Source organism: Melitaea cinxia, chromosome 7 (assembly GCF_905220565.1).
Source record: "Melitaea cinxia chromosome 7, ilMelCinx1.1, whole genome shotgun sequence".
Lineage (NCBI taxonomy): Eukaryota > Metazoa > Arthropoda > Insecta > Lepidoptera > Nymphalidae > Melitaea > Melitaea cinxia.
Genome location: NC_059400.1, coordinates 9,153,425 through 9,181,116, shown reverse-complemented (window position 1 = coordinate 9,181,116; position 27,692 = coordinate 9,153,425). Strand labels below are relative to the sequence as shown.

Sequence of the window (27,692 nt, the reverse complement as noted above, 5' to 3'; positions counted from 1 at the left end):
TTTATTGGAATCATTTTATACTAAATAAAAAACCGTACATTAGCCTTTTTATCGTCATCGTATAAGATTTTATTAAGATACTAAATTTAACATTATTTGCGGGGAAATAAACCAGAAAATTCTATTTCACTTGATACTTGTGTATGCGAGATGAACTTAAGGAATTTAGAAAATGGTTACTAGCATTCAGAAACTTCTGATTAAAAAAATAAAAATACAGCACGTTTTGAATCTGTGCACATGTGGATACATAAGATTTAAGTTAATCCCTAGCCAGACGAAATTCGATTTTTCTTTTAATTGAATAAATTTAAACACAAGTAGAGCTTGTGAGAAAAGTTGACCTCATCTGCTTAATTTGTAAGCTTGGTTATAGTAAATTTTATACATATTATATTAACTAAATAATGTCGTTATTAGAGCTTGCTAATAAAATTTATTAAATTTATTTATTTTTAAAAAGTTTGTTAAGCTATAAAAATTAGTTAAATAATGGACAAAATGAGTTTACTTTAAAAGTAAGTAAGTAGAAAGTAAGTTTAAATAATCAATATCAATTCAACTCATTAATGGGGTTAAGTGGTGCGTTCAGTTGTACCGTGGTATACAGTTAATTTTGCCATTGTCACATAAGATGAAGAAGGCACGAAAGCGAACGATCCTTGAATTCCATATTACAGAAGATAAATAACAAATTTTTATAGTAAAACTAATTCAAGACAACAATCAATGCCAGTAATTGACACATAGTTTTGACAACTGTTTGTTTCGATTCGACAAAACCCTTTTGACAAACTTTTACAATATTTAATTCTATAAGGAATTTTGAGAAAACATTGATATTGGGAATCATTTAACTTTTAATTTCCGAGTTGTTACAATCTTAGTTAAGACATAGTTTTAAGTCGCAATTTACTAAAGAAACATCAATGTAGTTTACTTTTGTCTACATAAATAATAAACTAAAGAATAAATATATCATTCCTACACTTGTAGGATATAGAATTTATTTAAATATATTTTTGTAGAAATCAGTAAATTTATTGAATATAAATTTGTAGTTCATTTTAAGTTTATATGTGGATCCAGTATATACTTTCATTATTTGTAAAACAAGTACACTTCTAGCAAAATATTCAAACATCAATAGTCAAATGCTATACTCAGATATTGTTTTATTTGAAAGATATGTTTAAATAAATACAACATTTCCATCATATAAAACAAAGAGAGTTGTAATAATAAAGAACATGAAAGTGAATAGTGGATAACACAGACAAGAAAATTTAAAATTACCCTATTGTGGAGTAGATTCATAGAAGTTAAAATTTTAAAAAGTAAACCAGCATCAAAACTGACAATAAATGTCTAGACCAAGAGACGCTGAAACCCTTAACTTGTTGAGCGACAAAAACTGTACAGCGGCGCTACGCGATGCGATGTAATGTGAGATGACTTCATACGACAATTTGTAATATATTGAAATGTCATATCTTGAAGATATCAAGAATTTTTTTCACCATACCTACTACCACCATATATATCCTTTAATAATAACACTGCTTTGATACCATATTCGAGCTACTATCTATCCAGGTTACAAAATAAAACTAGTGTGTATACACTAGTTGACTCAGAACAAACTCAGTTACATAAAAGATGATCATAAAATTAAAATTACGACTAAAACTCCCATTACAATTAATTTGTAATTTTTGTTCTAATTGTTTAATGTCTTTAAAAAAGTTTTATTAAAATTTCTAGTGAGAAAGAATGACTTCAATATTTTATATTATGGCAGCACTATCTCTATTTATTTAAGTCTATGTACTAAAGTACGTTATACATGAGTCATGTAACAGTGTTTAATAGATGAGTTACAATTATAGCAAGACAGATAGATACACACAGTGTCAGTCAGTAGAGTTGGATCGTAAGATTTCGAGGTGTTTAAAAATCTTTCTACTTTATGTATAAGTATTAGTTTTATTACGTCGCATTGCGTAGTTTTCGTCGAACACTATGACGAGAAATCAGTAAGACCACAAATAAATCAGTTACATAAAACTGGTATTTTTAAAACCATCCACGCCTAATTTCGTTAGTCTAATTAAAAAATGACAAAAAATTATATAAAACAGAGGAAAGACCAAAATAATGATGTTCCGAAACTGACAGAGGACTTAAAAAATATATGTATCAAGCTATAGTTTTTAATAATAACGTCGATCTTTGTCAGGTCTCATTATCGGCCGCGTCCATGAATGATATCGATTTTTATCCAGATACGCAAATTCACGCCAGAGTCTCACTTTGACACTATACGACCTAAATCTCTCTTATTCGTTTGGAACAACAAAAATAATTATCCCGGTGCATACGCCTAATAGAATAAATCTCTTTTTTTAAATAAGACAGCAAATCAATTCGTCGAATACTTTTTATTCGAATCAACAGCAACAGTTTACCTACAAAGTGAAACAGCGAGCGGGTCGCCCCTCAGAGCTTGCGCGGGCGCGTGAGGCGGCGCCGCTTGCGGTCGGGCGTGCTGGGCGCGTCGGCGGAGGCGCGGCGGCGCGCGGGCGGCGTGTGCGCGGCGCCGGGCTCCGGCTTGTCGGTGGGCGTGTCGGTGGGCGTGTCCACGGGCTCGCCGCTGCAGCCCGCCGCCGCCTCCGCACCCGCCTCCGCGCTCGCGCCCGCGGCCCACTGGAACGAGCACTCGTCAATTTTTTCCATGTTACCGTCATTTTAATAATAAATAAATATTTACACAATACACACACGGTCGTCTGTTCCTAAAGTAAGCAACTTAATGCTTGTGTTATAGGTAACAGCCGACTGGTATATAGCTACATATATATTTTTTTTTTTTTGATAAACATACTTATAAATAATACATATATAAACATATAAATAAATATTTATATTACACCCAGACTCGGGGTGGGAATCGAACCCACAACCCTCGCAGCAGAAAGCAGGGTCACTACAAACTGCGCCAACGGGCTAGTCAACAAAACAAAATTTTGATGAAACTAAACAGCAATATTTTTAAACTTCTCGAGACGCCAGAACAAAAATAGCACTAAATCACAGACGCCATTTAAAAACGGAACAGTTTAAAATAAATACATTATTAGGGAGAAACGATTGTAAATAATTAATAAACTTATAGTGACTAAAGTCCTTAATGTAATATAAAAGAAAAGCTACATTGTATAAAATATTTCTAGATGTAGCAATATGTATGATAGTAAGCGTGATTTTTCGCGCTAAGCCAAAGACGGCTTACCTTTCGAATTCAATCTATTAATGTTCAGTTGCTCATTTACGTAGTGTATCATATGAAGCAACAACGGTTTTCTAAAGCCAACTTTAAGACTGAAATAATCTTCTATAGTACAAAACCATTAAGTATCCCCCTGGGGAGTCCTTAAAACTTATTTCACTCGTACACAAAAGCCACCGACCTGCGCCAGCGCCGGAGAGAGACGGAGCGAGGCGCCGCACTCGGCGCATAGTGGAGGTACAGCCGGTGACCGAGAGCGCCAGTACTGAAGCTCTGTCTTACATTTGTTTAGCTCCTGCAAATACGTTACAACATTATTGTTTCAACCGCTGCTATTACTACTATACTATATAAAGTAAAGGGAAATAAAAGACTTAAAACTGCGATATCTCCTGAGATACTCACTGAAATCGAATTATGTAAAAGGCTATTTTGTTTTAAATTAAATACTTGTGATGAATAACGTCTTTATTTATAATGATAAAGATTAATATCATGTTTATACGAACATCTTTGCAAATAATGCATTATTTTAGAACAAACTTAGTAAGCATAAAAAAGGTTATAGTGAGCCAACCTTAAAAGATAGATTCAATTCTGTCATACATGATATTTGCGAAACTTTAACTGTTTTCACAACGCACGCAGCGGAAGCTCTCAAAAGGAAAAAGGAACCCCCGCTTTTGAAACATTCTTCATTGGTGCTCTGCTACTTTTAGTCTTAGCGTGATGATATATGTATATCTTATAACCTTCCTCGATAAATGGGCTAGTAACACTAAAAGAATTTTTCAAATCGGATCAGTAGTTTCTGAGATTAGCGCGTTCAAACAAACAAACAAACTTTCCAGCTTTATAATATTAGTATAGATTAATTGATAACTGAGATATGGCAAAGCTAGTAATATCCTGCACAAAATCTGCAGCAGCCCATCTGGGGAAGTACCTCAATATTACAGAAGATTAAAGCTTAATACTTCTTTCAAGACGTGTTGTTTTTCTGTTGTTAGTGAGGTGACCAGAAGTTCTGGAGATTGGGGGTAAGGTTGGAAACACGCTTGCGATGCTTCTGGTGTTTGCTGGCGTCTATAAGCTATAGTAATCGCTTACCGACAGGTAAACCTACACTTGTTTTGTCTTTAATAATTATGTAAGTCTATCATATCGTAGAATTTATCTATTTATTATTGATTTTTCCTCCTTAATTTGTGCACACTTCTAACCGCTGCTACTGTATCGTGTCCAGTACCCAAAGGTTATCTGGAAGAAATCATTATTTAGCGATAAGATCGCCTTTGTACATTTTGTATTGTATCTTTCTTTATATGTGTATTTTGGTGTACATTAAGAATAAATAAATAAAATATAAACGGCTTAGTCGAAATTTACAATTTGTACTCATTTAATGTCTTATGTGCTGTTGGTGTTCCGAATAAAATAAAATAAATAAATAAATAAAATAAACTTGTTTGTCGACTTAGTTATATATAAAATTTAACGTTAAAGGAAAGAAGCAAATCAATTACTTAAATAGATGGATACTCTTTATTGTACACAACAACAATCAACACAATAACACATTACAAATAAAAAAACAGTGTACAAAGACGTTCTTATCGCTAGGGTAGCACACGCTTTAGGTAATTAATTTGATGGGGCGGCCAGAAAATGCCGAGTGTTCACGAATGTCAGCATGACTGCAAAGACAAACGTTATTGAGAGTGGTTTTTTTAAATGTTATTATTTATCACTGGAGATTTGACCTTGCAATCTTAATTTGATTTGGTTGTTTCTTTAAATTTAAGGTAATTTAGTGATCTTTGTTTTTTAATTGTTTGGCGCTAACTCAAAATTACTTAGGTATACATACATTTGTTTAAGTATTTGGTTATTAAGATTAAATAAAAAAAGATTTATTATTTTTTGCTTTTCAGTTTTTTCGGATTTTTTTTGTTAAAAAGTGTTTGTTTTATAATTGTTTGTAGCTAATCTACTAATCACTACATGCTTAATTTTTGATTTCTTAAAAATTAGCTACCTTTACTTTAGCTATTAACTGTTATATAATACTACTTCTATTATTTGTTGTATAATATACGTAAATACTTTACAAAGAACACGTTTTATATATCAACGTGGGTAGGCCTACAAAAATGTTACTCGAATGAGAAAAAGATATTTTAGAAGAATCTAATAAGAAGAAAAAAAATCTCCAACTCAGCATTAAAATCTGTGAGTGAACATTAAATCATCCATACTTTCCTACCCTTAGGGTAAGATATTTTTTTCGCAATTTATATGGGACCAACTTCGAGGTACAGGAATCCAATAAAAAAAAAGAATTATCAAAATCTGACTACTCTGTAAAGTTATGCGTGGTCATACAAAAAAAGCCAATTTTTTCATACTCAATGACCTCCAGTAGGATTCACTCTTGAGTCGGGGGTCCGGAAAAACACACATTACACAAGTAAAAATGCCCAGACCGCGACAAATCTCTATATGGCCAATACAAATGTTTGATGTGTACGGGAATCGAACCCGCAATCGCAAGCGCAACAGCCAACGCTGTGAATGCTGTGAACGCTACGTCGTATTTAGCGGTTTTACCCACAACAACATTTATGTGTACTGTTTTATTTAAAAAATACTAATAAATAATAAGTAACGTGCAAATATTAATGAGGAAACATATATAAATCTATAATTTTTATTGTCAAAAATAAAGCAATTGACTGGACAACTTACTTGTAATAAAGTTTGAAACTTGCGGCTTGTCTCCTCATTCTTTTTGTCGTAGTCATCTAACCGATTAGCATACTCTAAAGTTTGTTTCTGTTGCTCTGCAATCTGTTTTTGTTGCTCGGCAATTTGTTTTTGTTGAAGAGCTGTCTTACGTTTACAACTCCGAAGATCACTCCTTAATGCCGATAACTGGTCGTTGTACCTTAAAATATAACAAATAGAAAGCATAAAATATATACATATAGGTTGTCGGTTCACCTAGTTTGTGGTATTCCGTTATACAAATAATAATCAAGTCATCATCAGCTTTGTTAACGGTTGCCAGTTGTATCAACAATGGTCTTGTTTACAGTTTATCAGTTGGTAAAATTAAAAAGTAAGGCTTTAAATGGCTACAATTACGGTAAGCGATCACGATGGACTCACTTCTTCATGCCCTGTTTAATACGGTGTATCCGTTTCCTCAGGACCATGTTGCTCTGCGGCGGCGGCGGGGAGGGCGGCAGGCTCTCTTCCATGTACATGTTGAGAGAGGACACGCGTCGCTCTGACGTAGACGCCGCCTGCTGCGACGAAGACTCGAAACCGCTGGGCGGCGGAGAGTCCAGGCATATATACGATTTACTGCTCTCACCCGCTGTAATATACGAAAATTATAATAAAACTACACATTCAGCATGTAACATCTCCACGGAGGAGAAGGATCAGAGCTTAATCCAATACGCTGCTCCTGGAAAGGAATATTTGCACAAATACAAATATCCTTCCCGAGCGGGAATCGAAACCGCAAACCACCGGTGTTTTAGGCGACTACTCGCACCACTACACCAAAGCACTTTCACTGCACTAATCTATAAATATACTGCTGGTAAAACATATCTCAAGAAATTTATTGCTCTCAGCTGCCTACGCAAATTATGGCGAAACAATTTTTTAAGCTAGCTTCTATATGCTATCGTTGTGCTGAACCTTCAAAAGGCTTTTCCTATTAGAGAGAATTAAAAAAAAAACTTATTTAAGATTCGCGTATTTTATTTACTAAAATATTTCGTCTATTTGAAGAGTGGCTGTTAGGAAACAAATTAACTTTATGTTAATTCTCTGCACCTCCATACCTACAACTACATGTGAATAAAGAACTACACGTGAGTTACGAAAAGTTACAGATTGGAATATATATTTTTTTTTGTGTGTATCCCTAGTTTTGGAAATCGTATAAATACGTTATCACAGGACAAACTGAATCATCATCGATACTTTTTTTTCGTTATTTTATATTAAAATCACAAACACCTTTTTAACCATTCATAAGACTGTACACTAGATATTTATAGCTGTAGGTTTTATTCATAAATATTCCCAACTTTTTTTATTTCGTTATAAAGGGAAAATGTGCATACGAAAGAGAAAACTTCACGCTACATGGTGGGGTTCGTAATAGCTTTCATAACACCTTACCAAATGCCAATATGCAATATACATACAAACCTATATACAATCCGTATTTTTACAGTCATAACATCGATAAAAAAATGTTTGTAGGCGTATAAATCTCAATCCTCATTTCTTCAGTTTAATATCACAGAATTTTTAATCGTCACTTACAAATTACTTTTAAGTACTCGTATGTAGCTTTAACAACGTATCGAAATATTTCTTTAACTGATAACAATTCCGCTGAGAATAATCTCAATAGTATACTATGCCCAATAGTAACTCTCTATTTATTGTGCAAAATGTGGGGTTACAGGATTATATTGCTTCCAGCAATGATTATTTTTAAAATTTACACTATAGTAATATAAAAACGTGTGTGTCAGCTTCTACTCGCAACTGGAGTAAAGAACCATTACGGTGATACTTGAGCATTCAATTTTTAGGTAAATTAATGAAATTATAATTAATTAATTAAAACAATAAAACTTTAAAACCAAGACATAAATTGACGCTTGCTATCGTACTTGCACAGAAAATTTGGTCACACTCAAGAGTTACGGCATATTCGTTGTTTCATACGATTTCACTCCCCAATTTTTCCATATCGCGCGTATTATCGTTTCTTAAAGAGTAAACTCCAAAAATATAATTATATTTGTTACATATTGCTATCCGGGAATGTTATCCATAGGAAGAGAATCTCTTTCGTTTCTTTACATTCCAAAGACTGAAAACTACACAATTCGTTTTTTTTTTTTTGCATTTATGCTGCATTACTGCTCTTTTGTAGTAAACTACTGTGAGATCAGATAGCGTGCAACAAATTAAAAATATAATTGAATCGGTCATTTCAATAACCCTTAATTCCTTAGCCCGTCTCAGCGCTCCGCACATCGCTTCGCGAGGTGCGATCTCGCTAGGAGACACCCTTAGGACGAACGGACATCTCAAGCCCTCTTAGAAGGCTCCCCTTCTTTCACGGCTGTGTCTCAGTGCCCAGCCAGCCCAACCGGTGATAATAAGCCCGATAGTCCCAACAGCACATAAAAGATATTATTGGAAGAGGAAGGAATATATCGACTTACATGGTTTTTACCCAGTATACGCAAGGTGCCTTTAAAGAATTATTTGCAGCATAAATAGAATTCTGGAAAAAATGTGACTTTGAAGGGGGCTGATAGACGTACGAACTTAAAGTACGCGGTTTTTAAAATCGCAAACTTGCTCGGCTCGACGTCGGTGACACGCGTGAAACTTACTCATTCTGTATTGCGATGTCGTCGACAGAAGAAGCTTTGTGTTATTTAGGAATTGTATCGTATTACATTTTAAAAACCAAAAAAAAAAAGACGAAGTTCTATAATAATTCATTTTGAGTAATTTCTCAATCAAAAGAAAAAAAAATTACAAATACCTATACTACAAGCGTTGCGCGTCCACGGACTGGCGGGACATAATTGTATTTGCTCGCAAACAAAAAAAAACCGACTTTAATTACATCGACAAGTAACACATCGTAGGTAGACGAAAAACAATCAATTAAATACGCAATTATTAGAAATAGTTCAAAAAATACTTGTTAGATCGCAATCAAATTAATAACACGACACACACCACCTTTCGATTAAAATAAAAATCATGGAGATCGGTCCACCCAGTCAAAACTTCTGCGATAACATAAATAAAAAAAAAGAAATCGAATTGAGAACCTTCTCTCTTTTTTGGAAGTCGGTTAAAAATGGCGGCTTGCGGATCGCAATGCTGCCACACGTACGAGCGGAGGCGGCGTCTATCACCCCCATAAGAGATTATTGAAATGACCGATTCGATTAAAATAATGTAAGTGTAACAAAGCACATTCGAATATATGGAATGTTTTTGTATTATATACCAAGTTAGGTTTATATGTTTGAAATTTGTTTTTATAAGTATTTTTGTTACAATATATTTTTATCTTGCAGTACACAGAGTTACAACTAGCCAATAACAGGAAATACTAGCAGTAAAACTACGAAACATACTCTAAAGGGAATTAAACTGAACAATGCTTACAAAATAATATATACAAATTGATACAATGTATAATAAAATAAAATTTAATTTTTTCTTTATAATCATCAAATAAATATCAAAAAATTATTATATTGTACTTCTAACCTAACCTAACACCGTAACACGTCATTTCTTTTCTTTTTGTTTCAAAATTTGTCACAGCTAGTTTTTCATGGTGTTTATGACGGTTCTTTTATTTTACACTAATATTGCCTATAACGATTTTCAATAATAAATAAGCTACAATAAAATAGAGAATAAGCATTATACGTAACTTCGTTTTGACTCAGATTTTTCTGAAATATCATTAAATCGAACAAATAAGTGTTTGTCTTTCATAAATTTTATTGACGTTAGCATTAATAATGATCACGACAGTAATAGAAAAGATAGTAAGAAATATGCTGATACTGAAATAAGAATAGGTGTCATGATTTAAAACTGGAACATATAAGGCAAACGTTAGAAAGTGACATTGAATAATAACTAATGGAACTCGATAACAACTAATAGAATTAAATCAGTAAGTGGGTGTTTTTTCGCCATAATGTAAAATTTTACACAATCCCTTTTAATAAATCATGTTTTTATGATGACACTTCATTAGTTAATCTATACAGATAAATCACATTGGAGTGTCTGTTTGTAATATTAAAATAACCGATTCTTACTCAATGCATATTGGATATGGATACACGGTACACGGTACACATACCAAATAATTTTTTTTACAATTTTTGTCTGTCTGTATATTCCGGCTAATCTCTGAAACGGCTGGACCGATTTTGATGGGACTTTCACTGGCAGATAGCTGATGTACTAAGGAGTAACTTAGCCTATTTTTATTTTAGAAATTTATTTATTTATAACTAACGAACTTTTTTGTTAAATTTCACGCGGACGAAGTCGCGGGCTCAGCTATACATATAATTATAACCGATGTGTGCATAGATTATTACTAGATTATAGAGAATTTACCTATAATCTAGTAATACCACCTAGTAACCTGATAATTTAAATGTAATTTTATTTTAATTTTAAGCAAAGATCGACTTAGGTTAACGGACGGAGTATATTTATAACAATATTATGTATATTCACCAAAATATTCATTGTTTTGAAATAAATAGTAATAATCGCATTGTAAACACGAGAAGGAATAACAAAATTGTAACTCCAAGTTTCAAGACTGTGCAAAGTAAACGTTTCCTTTCTGTGTCATGGTACTCGAATGTATAATAAAATCCCACAAACGATTTTGGAATTATCTCAACATAAATTTAAAGTTTTTATTAAAAAATAATAACAATAGATAAAGCTTATTACTCGGTGCAGGATTACATAGTTGATAAATATGTGTGGACTTAATGACGCTGCATTTTATGCAACACGTTACTAAGTTTGTACTAAAACACGGTTTATATATTATTTTTCAAAAGAGTAACTGCGGAGTTTCTTGCCGATTCTTCTCTGCAGAATACATTCCGAATCGGTGGTGGCTTTACTTCTACAAATATAATAATTGATTTTTAAAGTTTTAATTTGTAAAATGACGATTCGAAAGTGCTCTTGGAGCCTATTTGAATAAAGCTGTTTTTGATTTTGATTTTGGACATATTCTTTGTTTATTTGAACGAGTAATAATTATTGCGGGAGCCTCGGATTTATCATAATCAATGACGATCGATCAAATCAAATTAAATCAATCAATCAAGACCAAGTTATACACCAAAATGTTTGGAGAGTTGAATTTATAATTTAACTGTAACCACTAATCAGAAATAGTGCATAAGGAATTCTTATAAATTCTAACAAATTTATTAAATTATTATTTTTCAAATATTTTTATAAGGTAGTAAATAAATTGATCAATTATTTACTTTTTTCTTTTTTTTATAATAAGCATTCGTTTTCATTCTAATTGTGAAATTGGATGCATACAAAACGTTATCGATAGAAAATGCATAACAATTATACATATAATAAAATGGTAGGAAAGTCAAAACTGTACATTGAATATTATTTTAAAATAATACTTGGGAAGTGATCTACAATCGATACCGAAGCCAAAAATATAGTTTTTAGAATTTTTGTCTGTTTGTCTGTATGTATGTCCGGAATAAACTCAAAAAGTACTGCATAGATTTACTTCAAATTTGGCACGAATGTTATTAAGAAGTCGGGTCAAAATATAGGCTACAAATTATCACGCTATCACCTACGGGGAACGAGCAGTGAACCTTTATTTCGCATATTTGAATAATGTTATTATGGTAATAACCATGCTATAAGCTAGCTTCATACTATAAATAAAGACATTATGTACTATATTTAGTATCAGCATAGCACCCGTGCGAAGTCGGGGCGGGTCGCTAGTTATTATATAAAACAAGCTCGAAATGTTACTTTTAACTTTAATTTTAAAATGATATAAATAATACGTTTAAATAATGGTATATTAGACGTATAATTACAATCGCATACGTATAGAGAACCAGTTACGTCGTTAGGACTCCTGCAATTACAATACTGCGTACAAAACACACTTCGAAAAAAAATCCGTAACCCTAACAGTTATACGTTTATACAATATAACAAAAACCCACGCTGTTCCTCTACACAGCTTGAGATAAAAAGTGAAAGTTCCATGAAAAAAGAAATACCACGAACATAAATCTATCGACGGAGGTATTATCGAAACGGTTACGTATTTAAAACAGTAAAATCAAACTCTATAAAATATAAGAAATATTAAACCATATATTCAAATGTATGAAAATTCTAGAAAGTATAGAAAATGTTTTATATTGCCTACAAAAATCAATATTTTTGATCCCACGTTTAAGTTTGTTTTTATTGTAACACCAAGAAGAAACCATGTATAAACTCTGGTTTCACTGAGTTTTTAAGTTATAAATCAAATATAATAGGACAAGTATATTATTATTCCGTAGAATATCTAACCTTTGAAAGAAGAAATACTAAATATGGATACGGCTTACACGAAAAAAGTAATCTTAGCCGGTAATAGTGTTTCCCGCAAACGAAAAAAAAACCGACTTCAATTACAAGTAATACAACGTAAGTAGACGAAAAAATAGTCAAGTAAGTGCGCATTATTAGATATAACTTGTTAGATTGTACTTGTTAGATTTCTAGTTCCACCACCGCCTTTTGATTACAAAAAATCCTCGCTACGCTACGCTTCAGCCTGTAATATCCCACTACTGGGCATAGGCCTCTTTCCCCATGTAGGGGAAGGATCAGAGCTTAATTTACCACGCTGCTTCAATGCGGTTTGGCGGATATATTCCCTACTATTAGTAACGATCGCTATCAGGTGTACATGATAACAACCAGCACCGACGGCTTAACGAAGCACGATGGGGAGACCCACAAAGACTGCACAAACACCCAGATCACGGCAAACACCTGTATGGCCAATACAAATGTTTGTCACGTGCGGGGATCGAACCCGCGACCGCCAGCGCAACAGGTACAATCCATGGCTGTGACCGTTGCGCCAACGCGGCGTCCATCCTCTTGAAAAAAAAATCCTCAAAATCCATCTATTCAGTGAATAGTTTTGAAGTAACACACAAAAAAAATACAAACGAATTCAGAACGTCCTCCTTTTTTGGAAGTCAGTTAAAAATACTGACTACGGCCCATTAGTTTTATTTACATGCCAAAAGCTAATTGAAATTAAGTTATAACCACTATATTTTATTTACGAAAATATGAATTAACTGACTGATTACTAAATATATCATTAGTGTAATTTACAGTACTAGTTGTGCCCCTCGGTTTCACCTGCGTTGACTTGAGGAAAAAATAACCTTCCATGTTCTTAAAGTATACCTACCTAACCTTCCTCTTTAAATGAGCTAATCAACTCAAAGAATTTTTTTCAATTCGAACCAGTAGTTCCTGAGATTAGTGCATTTAAACAAACAAACAAACCAACTTTTCAGGTTTATAATATTAAAATAGATTAGAACCGATTTAGATATATAAAAACATATATTTCACACTTTCGCGACGTAAATATTTATAAAATTTACTGACTCTGACTGAATTGAAAATAATCTGGAATGATTCAGTGAGACCAATCGCCTTAACGTATTTTTATTTTAATTTAAGTTCATTTGTTTGTTTATCATTTTCTTTATTTTACACTAAATAAATTTCTGAAGGCATGCATAAATATTTGACAATCAATATATAAGTCAATACTTTTTCATTGGGTTCTAACATTATTAATAATAATGAATAAAATTACATAAAATAAATATATAATTGTGTTTGCAGGCAAAAAAACAGACTTCAATTATATCGACAAGTAATACAACGTAGGTAGATGAAAAAAATAGTCAAGTAAGTACGCATTATCAAAGATTACTCCAAAAGTTGTAATCAGATCTCGATGAAATTTAAATGTGACCACATGATAAACATCGGCTTTCGATTAAATTAAAAATCATTAAAATCGGTACACCCAGTAAAAAGTTATGCAGATTTTCGAGAGTTTCCCTCGATTTCTCTGGGATCCCATCATCAGATCCTGGTTTTCTTGTCATGGTACCACACCAGGGATATCTCCTTTCCAACAAAAAAAGAATTATCAAAATCAGTTCATAAACGACGAAATTATCCCCGAACATACATACATACATATATATATACACACACATATATATATATACACACACACATATATATATATATATATATATATATATATATATATATATATATATATATATATATACGGTCGAATTGAGTAACCACCTCCTTTTTTGAAGTTGGTTAAAAATGATGTATAATTTATGAGGAGTAATTGTGAGGGTTTTTCTAAAAATAGCGGCAAACATCGTAACCTTAGCATATTAAATAAAATTGGAGTGTCTGTTTGTAATATTAAATTAACGGCTTTTTACTAAATGCATAAGGATTTATTCATAGTACATATACCAAATTATTTTATTTTTAATTTTTTTTTATTTTTATTTTTTTATTTATTTATTTTATGTTTGTACTTTAGTCAGTATTAGGGTTAATTTTTAAACCGTATTTATAGTAAGTACATTAGGTTGGATAGGATTACACTAAAACCAAAATTTATCAATTCAAGAGTAACCTCTGTAGAAAACATACTTGTATTGTATAATGACAAACAAGCAGTGACCGTTGTATATAAAGACATTCTGTACTATATTTAGTATCAGCATTTCAACCATGAGAAGCCATGGCGGGTAGCTAGTTTGGTATATAAATTTAGCCAGCAATATGGTCCCAAGGGTGACTGTCACTCAGACTTTGCCATAAACCCTTAAACATGCCATAATATCCAAATACACATATATAAGTATTACATATAAGTTATAGCCCAAAATAGTATCAGTAGTCATAAATATTAAAATATGAATGCAATGTTTAAATGTGATTGCATTGTAAAATTAAATATACTTACGTGAAAAAGCAGTTGTAATGTCAAAGAAATCTGTGCCAAAATATGTAATTTCAGGCAAGTTAGGTTCAATATGCTCCTTAAAATACTCCATTGCCATTGTGGTTAAATCGAAAAGCTCATCTGTTACTTTATAAGGTCTTGCTAATTTTGTTGCTGTTTTCAAGTAAGATAAGATACTGTAAACCTCATCAAGGATCTAAAATTTTAATTAATAATATATATACAGATAAAAGATTATTCAACATTGATGTTAATTAAAAAAAAAGATTGTACTAAAAGTATTAATTAAATATGTCAACTTTTAAATATATACCAAACAGTAGTATGTATAAAATTATTACACATTCTTACACTTACCTCTCCAGGAAAAAAACAACAGTGTTTCCTTTCAATGTGTTTGCCAAATGTCATTTGCAATAAGCTTAATCTCATGTGTAAAGTTTCTATAATATCTGATTCACATGCCAGCGGATGACTTCGCCTAGCTGACTCTCTACGAGGCATTTTAGCTTTGATTGCTTGGAATCGATGTAGCATTTGATTTTGTAGCCGTTGAAATGTTGAATTCAGAATACTACTACAAACAGTATTGAATTGGCGATTAACCTAAAAATAAAACAATTTATTACTGTTATTTTTGCATGATTTTTGTGCTGTTTTACCACATTTTATCATATAACTTTTATAATTTGCAGTAGTGTAATAAATAAAACATTTTTGTAATCCACTATTCAGAATAATTCATGTGACTTAAACTAACCATTTAACCTCATTATGTATGTAGATAACACTTATGAAATTTGGATCACTCAAATTTATTATAGAATGGACAATAGTACTGTGTAACTGAATATTTATATATAAATATATTTACCATTCTAAGATGGGAGACACTTTTGAATCCCAAATACCGAAATATCTTTTCTAAAATTTCTATAGGTAAATCGAGCAAAGTAGTAGAATTTGTTTTAGGTGCCGGGACTATATTTTTGTTGGAAGCACTGTGCGGCGAGGAGCCCCCAGGGAGTAAGGCACTGGAATGGCGTGTTACTCGCGCCACGGTTACTGGCTCTGCGTGAGATGGGCCAGGGCCATCGGTACTCCCGTTACCGCCTCCGATACTACTCATCTGTCTCGTCGACACCATCTTGCTCGATTATTTATTGTACAATTACTTCTGGAAAAACTTTCTCTTATAGAAAACACAGACTCCGACGAGACGATTACTATTATTTAAATAAAACAATAATTTTGTACATTTCATAAAACATACACGATAAACATTAAATAAACTTTTACACAATCATAACTACTTCAATTATTTCTTAGATTTTAAACACATTTGAAATAATTCTAGACACTGCCGAACGATTCTAAAATGGTGGCCATTGCTGGTTGGGTCACTTGAGTATTCAAGTGGGTACAAATATTATGCATCATTATTAACTACAGTATTTACAGAAAAAAACACTCACTCAAGAATTCATGCACATGATTTTTATGTTTAAAAATGAAATATTATATTAACAATTTATTATAACTATAACACGAAATTGCAACTATAGCGCTACGCTTTAGCGAGAAATGTTTTTTTTTTGTTTGTTACAGTTCGAGAGAAAACGTTTCATTCAATCAGATTCAGACATTCCTACAATTCAAATCCATTCAATTCCACAGAGCTACCACCATAATGACTAAAAATCGGTACTTTTTACCAGTACTTGTATCTTCTTAATAGAAATGTTCGTAATCATATTAATTTTATTAAGTTATTTTATTATTTATTATTATTAAATGACAATAATAAAAAATATATGTATTTGAAGTTACTACTTAAGAAACGATATTAAGTCACTTGTATGAACAAAAAAGTGTGCTTCAGACCACAAGCGTGAAATAAAACTTCTTTAGCAAAGGCCTTTTTTTACCAAGAGTAAATCCCTAACAGATGCCTCCAGCCCGAGGGAGCTGGAGGGTATGAACCTCTGGGGTGTTCCTTTGACACGCCTGGGCGGAATCACAGAGACACGGTTGCACTTCCGCGATACCGCTAGCGGTTGCCTAAAAAGCTCGACGTGATTAGTAACTCCTGAGAGGCTCCCTCGAATACAAATCACCTCACCTCACTTCTCAGGACCGTGCAATGAGGACGATACATCCCCCGATCTATCGCCCGCTGGTCCGGCGTTACGGCGGAAGATTGGCTAGGTAGGCCCTGCGTCACCGACTGCGCCTTCCGCGACGAATCAGGAGCGAGTTTGGATCTTGTTCTCCCGTTCTACCGCTTCCTTCTGTAGCATTATGAAATTGCAGAAGGAGGAAACCGCAATCCATTTTTCCTTACTGTCAACCATAGCCCTAGTTAAAGCCGATAGCGAGAGATCCAGCCTAACAACTGACGATAAGGCGGCGCGCTCTTCACTCCACGCTGGACAGTCCACGCACGTGTGCTCCACCGTGTCCTCGGCACCGATGTCGCAATGATGAAACTCCGACGTCCCGCCCCAGCACTCAGAACAGGTAGCGGCCGAACCAGCCATATCTGTGTCAAGTGGAACGACACCACACCGAGTTTCAACTCAGTCATGCAAGCAAGGCCGAATCACCGCCACCAGCTTCCGGCTCATTTCTGTATTCTCCAGGCTGGCCGTACACTTCCGAAAGAGGTTCTCGCGAGCCACTTTCCTCCATCGCACGACTCCTTGCGGAAGAGGTGGTTCTCTCAGGCGCACGTCCGTCGTGCGCCAGAAGACAGTTACGAGGACTTCGGCTTACAATTCCAGGCCTGCACAATAGGCCACCACCGTGTCTTGAAATACGAAACGTAACTGGCTATGTGAGCAAGAAAGAAAATTGTGCTTGCACCCCTCTCTCTCTCTTGCTCCGTTCGTTTAAGAAAATCTTAGAAAAGTGATTCATTTTCCACAAGTTTTTTTCCGTTTTTTTAATCTCAAAATTTCATGTCCAATTATTGTTATTATACTCATGAATTACAAAATAATATTATGGATTTGATTTTGCAATATACTCAATGATTATAGAAGTATTTAACATTATTCTAAATTATTAATCAGTGCAAAAAAAAAAGGTTTGAGTTAATTTATAGGATCTGAGGTCACAATAATCTTTTCTTTATTGAGAGCTGAATTTTTTTTCAAATAACAAAAGAGAACAAATTTCGAAATTCTTTTAAGCAGTAGATGCAATCCAGAACAAAAGTTAATGAGAAATTTATTATTCGTAGATTGTTAAAAAACTTGTCAATTATTCAAATAACATATTATGTAGTCTTCAAACCCTTGATTTGCGTAATTTTTCAGCAATCATCTAATATAATAAACTCTGTTGAAGTAGAACAATAAGTTTATTTTTTTAAACAGTTTTTTAACACATTTATCTGTTGATATGTTGAAAATTACCGTAGCCAAAATTTGGATACAAATAACATAAAATCTATGTTTAATTTTGATGTATTATTGATACAAATTTAAACTCATATGTAAGGTATTTAATTTTTATAACTTCTGAAAGTTAATCAGTTAACAGAAGACTGAAACTGAACTAGCTGAAAGTTAACAGAAGTAGCCTACTGTTTTGACACGACAGATTATTGAAAAAGAGATATTACAATTATATTTCATTAAAAGCATATCACTCCATTCTTCTTGTTTTTAATTTGCCTATTTAGTATTTGAATAACCACGAGATTCTTTTAAAAACTGCTTGACAGACTAGGCTGCCACTTTTTTGAGACCTAGCCTAAATTAAAAACTTTATAATTTATACGATTAATTTTGCTGTATAATAGAATATCTCATATTGACTTTAGTAAAGCCAATACATTGAGAGCAACAAATCGGTTTAATTAACATAGAAACATTACCTACCTACTCGAATCACTTGTGTTTTTGACTTTTTGGTGATACTGGTGATAGCTCCGTTTTATTGTACCTTATTTGATATCTGTATTCTGTCGTTTGTGACATGATTTTGATTTTTGACATATTTCAAATTATACACGATTAACGTCATGGGACGGTCCGAAACGTAATTTTCGTAAATATTAATTAATTATTTTTAATCTTAATTTTAATTTACTTATAATGTATTCTCGAAGTGGCAGCAGTGGTTCTATTCAAAATATACATAAGACACCGTCTTCGTCAAATCACAACTCAGGTTGGTTTATCTATAGAATCATGTGTTTACGTGTGTTTAGGAAGTTTGTCGCATTAAAATATATATATTTTTTTATTTACTAGAAGATGAAGATGATAGTGGTGATAATAAAACTTCTGCACTGAGTTTCAAAGAAAGACGGCGAGAAGCTCATACTCAGGTAAAAAAATACATTTTAGTCCTATCGTAGTAGTAGTAGTATATTGTTATCAATAATAAGTTAAAAAATTTCAAATTTCTCTTATAATTCTATATGTGTTAGATAAAATGTATGTGCTGATTTTTCATAAATTAACATCTACAGGCCTAAAATGCCCATGCCTTTTATTAAACATCATGCATTATAATTGTGCTTATCCTACAGGCGGTTTATTACTTAAGACTACAGAGTTCTGTGACTGCCTAGTAAACGGATACTAGGAACTACCTAGGAAACGGACGTGGTCGGATTTTTCATTTGATTTTGCGTAAAGGTTAGCCTAAGCAGCCTGTATGTGTTGATTTAACATTTACAAAGATCCACCATGCCTCCCCCTTCTAAATCTTTGAGAGAATAGATAAATGATATGTATTTAATCTTAGCTCTTCAATAAACAAATGCTACTGTCACTATAGGCGGAGCAAAAACGAAGGGATGCTATTAAAAAAGGCTATGATTCACTACAAGAACTTGTACCAACCTGCCAACAAACAGATGCTTCAGGGTATAAACCAAGCAAAGCTGCTGTAAGTATATTTATTTCCTTTATTGAATTTTATAAAACAAACTCCAAGTCCCTCCAAGTCGAAATTAAACATCTGTTCAAAGTCAATATCTTTAATTTTTTAATTAACTCAAAAATTACTAAGCAGATACAGGATGTGTCTTCACCGATAGGTGGAGTGATTCATGAGGAAACTGTAGGTGTGCTATTTATTAAAGTTTTGTGAAAAGTTGATAGAATATGGCAATATTTGTTAAAATATAAAGCAAGTCAACTCGAAGCTTTCAATAAAAATTTCTCCAATACAACAAAACAATGTAAGACGCCGCGTTGGCGCAGCGGTCACAGCTATGGATTGTGTCGGTTGCGCTGGCGGTTGCGGGTTCGATCCCCGCACATGACATACATTTGTATTGGCCATACAGATGTTTGCCATGGTCTGGGTGTTTGTGCAGTCCTTGTGGGTCTCCCCACCGTGCCTCGGAGAGCACGTTAAGCCGTCGATCCCGGTTGTTATCATGTACACCTGATAGCGATCGTTACTCATAGTAGGGAATATATCCGCCAACCCGCATTGGAGCAGCGTGGTGGATTAAGCTCTGATCCTTCTCCTACATGGGAAAAGAGGCCTTTGCCCAACAGTGGGATAATACAGACTATAGCGAGCGAAAAAATGTAAGATGGATTTATTGCTCTTATATATGTACAAAAATTCTTAGTCACATATCTTTTATAGCTTACTATACTGATTCTAACTTTTAAAATATGATCATGTACTATGCAGACTTGTAAGAACAATACTTGCTATATCTATATTCAAAATTTATTTAATTTAGTACTGATGATTGTTGTGCGTTTCTCCAGTACATAATACTTATATCTGCAATTATGTATTTATATTATGACTAGCTTCTGCACATAACTTCGTCCGCGTGGAATTTTTAAAGGGGATTAATTCTGTCATACATGTTTTTTGCGAATGTTTAACAGTTTACGCAGCGTACGCAGCAGAAACTCTCAAAAGGAAATCTTAACACTTTGAATTCACACACAATTTTTTGGGGCAAAGAGTATGAAACATACAAAATATATATTTTTTTATTTTTCTTTTAAAAAATTTTTGGTTGATATACTAGACACTAAAATAGAGATAACATTCATAATAATATATCTTGTTAGTTCAAAACTAATAGACTTTTTAACCGACTTCAAAAAAGGAGGAAGTTACTCAATTCAACCGTGTATATATATATATGTGTGGTAAGTGTGGTATCATGAGAATTAAACCAGGATCTGATGATGGGATCCCAGAGAAATGTGCACCGATTTTGATGATTTTTAATTTAATCGAAAGCAGATGTTTATCATGTGGTTACATTTAAATTTCATCGAGATCTGATTACAACTTGTGGAGTAATCTTTGATAATGCGTATTTACCTAACTATTTTTTCGTCTACCTACTTTGTATTACTTGTCGATATTATCGAAGTCGGTTTTTTTCGTTTGCCAGCAAACATAATTATTCTATGAATATTTCTTACAGGTACTTCAAAAGTCAATAGATTACATTCAATACTTGCTGCAACAACGGCGACGTCAAGATGAGGAGCGTAATGCACTAAGAAAAGATGTTGTGGCTCTACGTATAATGCAAGCTAATTACGAACAGATCGTAAAAGCACAACATTCTGTACCTGGCCATAATGAACAAAGGCTTAGCGATCAGGATAAGTTTCAAGTTGTAAGCATATTTTACTGGGCATACCTTGCCATAGATATGTAAAGCATAAGCCTTGTTGGCTCTGATAGAATGTGTACAGTTTACTGTAGCACAGTTCAGTATCTTCCCAGTTTTGTTTCACATTACCAGATCACACCTGAAGTTACTGTTGCTCTGAGCAAACTAAATTTTTACGATACTTAGTGCTTCATTTTTAACCACCTTGAGTAATGAGTACCTATTCAGATTCTTCTATTAAAGTAATGGCATATTGGCAATAGTAACAAATAATGCTAAATACATATTATTAGGTATAACTAATAAAAATACAGTGAAATTGAAAAGATTGACTACTTTAGGGAGACGGTTAAAAAGTTTTTGTTTTCCAGTAGGATAATGAGGTAACTTTATACCTTAGAACTTGTTTCAAATGTAAACTTCACACACAAAACATTTAAAAAACAATGTTTACATGAATTCTGTATTGAGTGTAATCTAATGTTTTACATTCCATATACTGCTTTTTCATACAACGCTATGTGTTTTAGGAAAGCACATAATATTTATTTTGGAGTAATAATCTTAAAAATAGTTTTTAAAGTTTAACCTGATTTTATTTGTTTAAAAACTTAATGTTTACAGAAAACAATCTGCAGAATTTTTCAAGCCTTACTTAATTCACAAAAGTCTTATTTATCAAAAATTGGTTAGTCTATTTTCTTCTTCTTAAGTAGTTAAAAATATCTTTTTTCAGTTCCAGGGTATAATGGATAAACTTTTCGAATCCTTTGAGTCGGTTCCAACAAATAATTTCGCCGAGTTCTCTGCAGGCGTGTTTAATTGGTTGGAAGAATACTGCAAGCCTCAATCGCTTCGAACTTTAGTGCACGGAGTTTTGCGGGAGCAAAATTATACACCATAGCTATACAAAATTAAACAAGAAATTAAAAATAATATATATATAGTGTTCGATTCCTAACTACGTTCCTTCAAATGGGCGGTTCTGTAAGTATAATAGATCACGTTACATGTAAAAAAATCCTAGCCCTTTTTTACATACTTCGTGTTATATACGAGATACTCTGGCAAACGGCGATATTTATTATTTCTATGTATATTTATTTATAAAAAATAAATAAATTCAGCTATAACAGTCGGCCATTACCCGTAACACAAGCATTCAGTTGCTTAGTATAGGATCAGACGACCAGGTGTGTATGTTATAAAATATAATATATATATATGTTAATACTAACTGACATATACAACTTAAGAACCCTAAATCTAAAACGAATTCTTTTTCTCGTAGAAAATTTTTCATTGTAAATTAATGCCATGCTTGTGTGCTCACGAAAAGTGTCATGTGGAACGAGTCTATCAAAGTAGTTCGTCTTTTTAAACAGTTAAATTTAAAAATGGGCTAGGAATCTTTTTCCCACACAACGTGATCGAACACCTTATATTTATACGAAAATCATCACAGCCATATACTACTAGTTTCAGTAATAAGCATAAAAATAGTTGTACTCATTGTTATATAATATAGTGGCCCAAGTAACTTATACTATATAGCCATTGTTAAAAAAAATTGACGGTAAATAATACTGAATTCATATATCATCAGTGCCTTTGACGATTTTTTTAAAATAAAAAATGCTAAAATATTATACTTTCTACATTTTATAGAGCTGTTCAAGTTAATGTTTATTTTAATTAGATATATTGTAGTCAATTTTAAATTAGTTTACAACACTGTTAATGTTATTTTTCTTTATATGGGGGTGACTTTGTTGTTTTATTATTGTTAAAACTTTTTTCTATTAAGTACCAATTTATTTTCAAATATTACATTAAATGAAATCAAATATATTCATTTAAAACTGTGTTAATTTTTATGTATGAAATAAAAATAAAAATACAAACAAATTTTAAGTAAAATATTTATTTACAAACAAAAATACTGTAAGTGGTGAATAAAAAAATTATCTGTGATTAGAAGGAACAGTGAATTTTAATATTAAATATAAATGATTTTTAATCAAACATAGACTAAGACGTGTCTTATTAGTACAATACCAGGTGTTCATAAAATAACATTGGTATAATTTATCGTATTAAAGATATAAGAGATGATGGAAGTGATTTGCATGTTTTTGAAAATGTTGTGCAAAACATAACCGCACAGCACGTTCTGAACAATCACTATAGTAAAATTTATAAATCAATTTCCACACAAATTTTGAAACTGATTGCATAGTTAGTTTACATTATGTAGTTTTTTATCTTAAATATTTGTAATAAGCCGTGAATCATAGTTTTAAATATTATTTTTCGGTATTGTTAATAATCGAAATGTAATAAAATTCCTAGTTTTCTATTATATAATTAATTGATTTTTAAGGTCAGATGTGATTCATTGAATTTAATATATTTTTTAAAAATTTTATTCAGTTTTACTGCAATATACATTATGACCTCTTATGTATTCAGTAAGTCTTAAATTTCTTAAAACGTGTCTCTTTTGTTTAATGTAAATAATTCTGTTTGCATGCAAACGAAAAAACTAAATTTCTTAAAACGTTCCTCTTTTTGTTTAATGTAAATAATTCTGTTTGCATGCAAACGAAAAAACTAACTTTAATTGACATCAAAAAGTAATACAACGTAAGTAGTTGAAAAATAATTAATAATTAATTATTAGAGATAACTCAAAAAGTACCCTGCAGATTTCGACCAAATAATAAAAAAGAATCATCACAATCGGTACACCCAGTAAAAGTTATGAGGTAACACATATAAAAAATACAGTCGAATTGCGAATCTCCTTTTTTGAAGTCAGTTAAAAATATTTCAACCACCTTCATTATTGATTGATGTACATATCCCGTCTCAACAACAATTGGTCTCGGGTTAATAGAACATTAGGTATGAACCTTTGACATGCATGATTGTGATGTTCATTCATACTTTTAGCCAAAATTCCTGTAAAAATTAGAAGTTGCTGAGCGTGTAGCAAATGAATAATGCATAATTATTAAGACATTTCAGTAACAGTACCTAGAGCTCCAATTTTTCAATTTGCCTAATAGAACTTGTGATAATGGGTGTACGTGACGCATATGATTTTCTCCTTTTTTTAGTTACAGAATTATTGAAAAGTTACTTGTAATGTAACTATTCAACCCTTAATTTGTTAAGTTGGCTATTTCATAAAATGGTATAATCTAAAAATTGACATTAACAATAAAACTATAACCAGAGTCTAAGCAAAAAGTTAAGTAGGTACAAGAAATAACTTGTTGAAAAGACGGGCAAAGAAGTTTTTTATATAACTTACAAACCTGAGTGTTGCGAGCATCGTCACAGATATCTACCCCGCTAATGTCTTATATTACTTTCAACTGGTGATCTTCCAGATATCCGTATCCGTATCCGCGGATATCCGCGGGAGAAATTAGGTCCGTATCTGTATCTGTCATTTTTCTCGCGGATTTTTTACGGATCTTTTATTAATTTTCAAATTAAATTGAGGGGACAAAATGCATAATAACTTGGATTATGTAATTAAGTAGTACCTGTAATTAAAAAAAAAATCCATTCAGAGTATTTTTTATTTCTTAAAATTAAATATTTGGCACCTTCAATTGCAAACATATATTCTAGTAAGTTACCATACTAATAGTATATAACTCAAAGATACTAAATCAATCTTATGAGCTCACTATTACACATAAAAAGTTATGACATTACTTTTATAAATATAAGAAAAAATAACTTTTTCGGATTTTTATCGCGGTTTATTAAGTTTTTTAGATGCTCGAGGTTTCCTGGACCTGGTTGCTAAACAAAAGTAATACGCGCGCAATGCAAGTCGAAACCTTTTCTGCTCGTCGTTGCGGTGAGCGTAAGCGTGAGCGTAACCGTGAGCGTAAGCGTGAGCGTAAACGTGAGCGTAAGCGTGAGCGTAAGCGTGAGCGTAAGCGTGAGCGTAAGCGTGAGCGTAAGCGTGAGCGTAAGCGTGAGCGTAAGCGTGAGCGTAAGCGTGAGCGTAAGCGTGAGCGTAAGCGTGAGCGTAAGCGTGAGCGTAAGCGTGAGCGTAAGCGTGAGCGTAAGCGTGAGCGTAAGCGTGAGCGTAAGCGTGAGCGTGAGCGTGAGCGTAAGCGTGAGCGTGAGCGTGAGCGTAAGCGTGAGCGTAAGCGTGAGCGTAAGCGTGAGCGTAAGCGTGAGCGTCTATCATTTCAAGGTCATACGCCGACACCGATTGATTGAGTAAATAAAGATCCGAATCCGTATCCGCCGATCTTGACACTAAATATCCGTATTCGCGGATATAAATTTTTGACGATCCGGCACATCACTACTTACAACGAAAAACTAATAGGTACTATAATTTATAAATCAAAAAGCTATGCTCACGACTTCGTCCGCGTGTAATAGTGACTTTGGACAGCATTTTTTGGATATAACTTTTGGTTTCTTTTGGATTATAAACACCGTCGTTTGGGTATTAAAGTGTTCAACGCGATTCTTTAAATAGGCATAACTTATTTATGAACCGATTGATCCGCCCATGAGCTGAAGCTCCTGGGGAGGGTAAGCGGTTAGCGTCGGCAACGCGCTTGCAATACTTTTAGTCTGGGAAACGTCCACAGGCTACGGTATCCGCTTATTATCAGGCGGACCATACGCTTGTTTGCCACCTTCTTGGTATAAAAAGAAGCTGGACACAAAAAAAATGTTTTTTCAAAATAAATGAAACAGTGCTACGTGTAGATTTTATGTATATCTTTAATAATAATCTATGTAAAAGTATAAATTTAAATAAATGTAATCGAAATTATTACATTACAATGAAATCCTAGAAATAATATAGTTCAATGTCTTATTGTCAAACATTCAGCGAAGTGTTTTGGTATTTTGTAACGTCGCATCCAACGTCCAACCTCCACCCGTACTCTTACATGAAGAAAGAGCCCTATACCTATCAGTGAGATATTATAGGCTAATTCAAACAGGTAATAATAGTACAATGAAAGTGAAATGTTGATATATACAAATCGTAAGTCTTACTTAAGCATAAGCATTACTTCAATAAATTTATATTATTAATTCATAATATTAAGCGTAAGCATTACTTCAAAATCACTGATACAAACACTATTTATAATTGTTTTCTGAATGTTTTTTTTTTTTATTATATAAAAGTTACCACGGCACGATAAAGGACAGTTTCATCTAAGAAATATTTAGTTTTATCAAATGAATCTAAAACTTATTATACGACGACGCGTTGGCGCAGCGGTCACAGCACTGGTTGTTGTGGTGGCGGTCGCGGGTTCAATCCCCGCTTACGACAGACATTTGTATTGGCCATACAGATGTTTGTCGTGGTCTGGGCGTTTGTATTTGTATAATTGTGTGTGTTTTCGGGCACCCTACACGGGAGAAAATCCTACTGGGGGCCGTTGAGTGTGAAGAGCTTATTTATTTATTATTTACTTATATCTACTGCTGTGTGGCTACGGCACCAAAGAAGAATATAGCCACCCCCTCTCTTCCCGTGGGTGTCGTAAGAGGCGACTAAGGGATAACAAGGTTCCACTACCACCTTGGAACTTAAGAAGCCGACCGATGGCGGGATAATCATCTATCCGCTGGCTTTGAAACACACAGGCCGAAGACGGGCAGCAGCGTCTTAGGTGCGAAAAAGCCAGTCCTGCGGTCACCAACCCGCCTGCCCAGCGTGGTGACTATGGGCAAAACACATGAGTTCACGCATTTTTGGCGCGAACTTGTGGAGGCCTAAGTTCAGCAGTGGACTGCAATAGGCTAGAATGATGATGATGATGAGGTGTTGTAAGAGGCGACTTGAAAAGCCGACCGATGGCGGGATAACCATCCAACCGCTGGCTTTGAAATACACCATCACCAACCCGCCTGCCCAGCGTGGTGACTATGGGCAACACACATGAGTTCACACCATTTAAATCAAACTCCTAGTTACGAATTATTCTTGAATATGTTGCGAAAAGAAAACCGATTATTTTAAATTTGTTTAAGACATCCTACTAATATTATAAACGCGAATGTTT

The 27,692-nt window shown here is 33.3% G+C and overlaps 2 protein-coding genes across 2 annotated transcripts; one reads left to right on the top strand and one right to left on the bottom strand.

Annotated features, from left to right (window-relative positions):
* Positions 1-2,422: 2,422 nt before the first annotated feature.
* On the bottom strand, positions 2,423-16,143 carry LOC123655160 (F-box only protein 28). Its single transcript, XM_045590995.1, has 7 exons — positions 15,871-16,143; positions 15,354-15,602; positions 14,997-15,192; positions 6,461-6,671; positions 6,038-6,236; positions 3,471-3,584; positions 2,423-2,706 (listed from the first exon to the last, which is right to left on the bottom strand). The coding sequence occupies exons 1-7, from the start codon at positions 16,141-16,143 to the stop codon at positions 2,500-2,502; spliced, it is 1,449 nt and encodes a 482-aa protein (XP_045446951.1). The 3' UTR covers positions 2,423-2,499.
* Positions 16,144-18,988: 2,845 nt separating this feature from the next.
* On the top strand, positions 18,989-22,690 carry LOC123654980 (max-like protein X). The gene is made up of 5 exons (XM_045590833.1): positions 18,989-19,175; positions 19,259-19,335; positions 19,791-19,901; positions 21,424-21,621; positions 22,355-22,690. The coding sequence occupies exons 1-5, from the start codon at positions 19,100-19,102 to the stop codon at positions 22,520-22,522; spliced, it is 630 nt and encodes a 209-aa protein (XP_045446789.1). The 5' UTR covers positions 18,989-19,099; the 3' UTR covers positions 22,523-22,690.
* Positions 22,691-27,692: the final 5,002 nt, after the last annotated feature.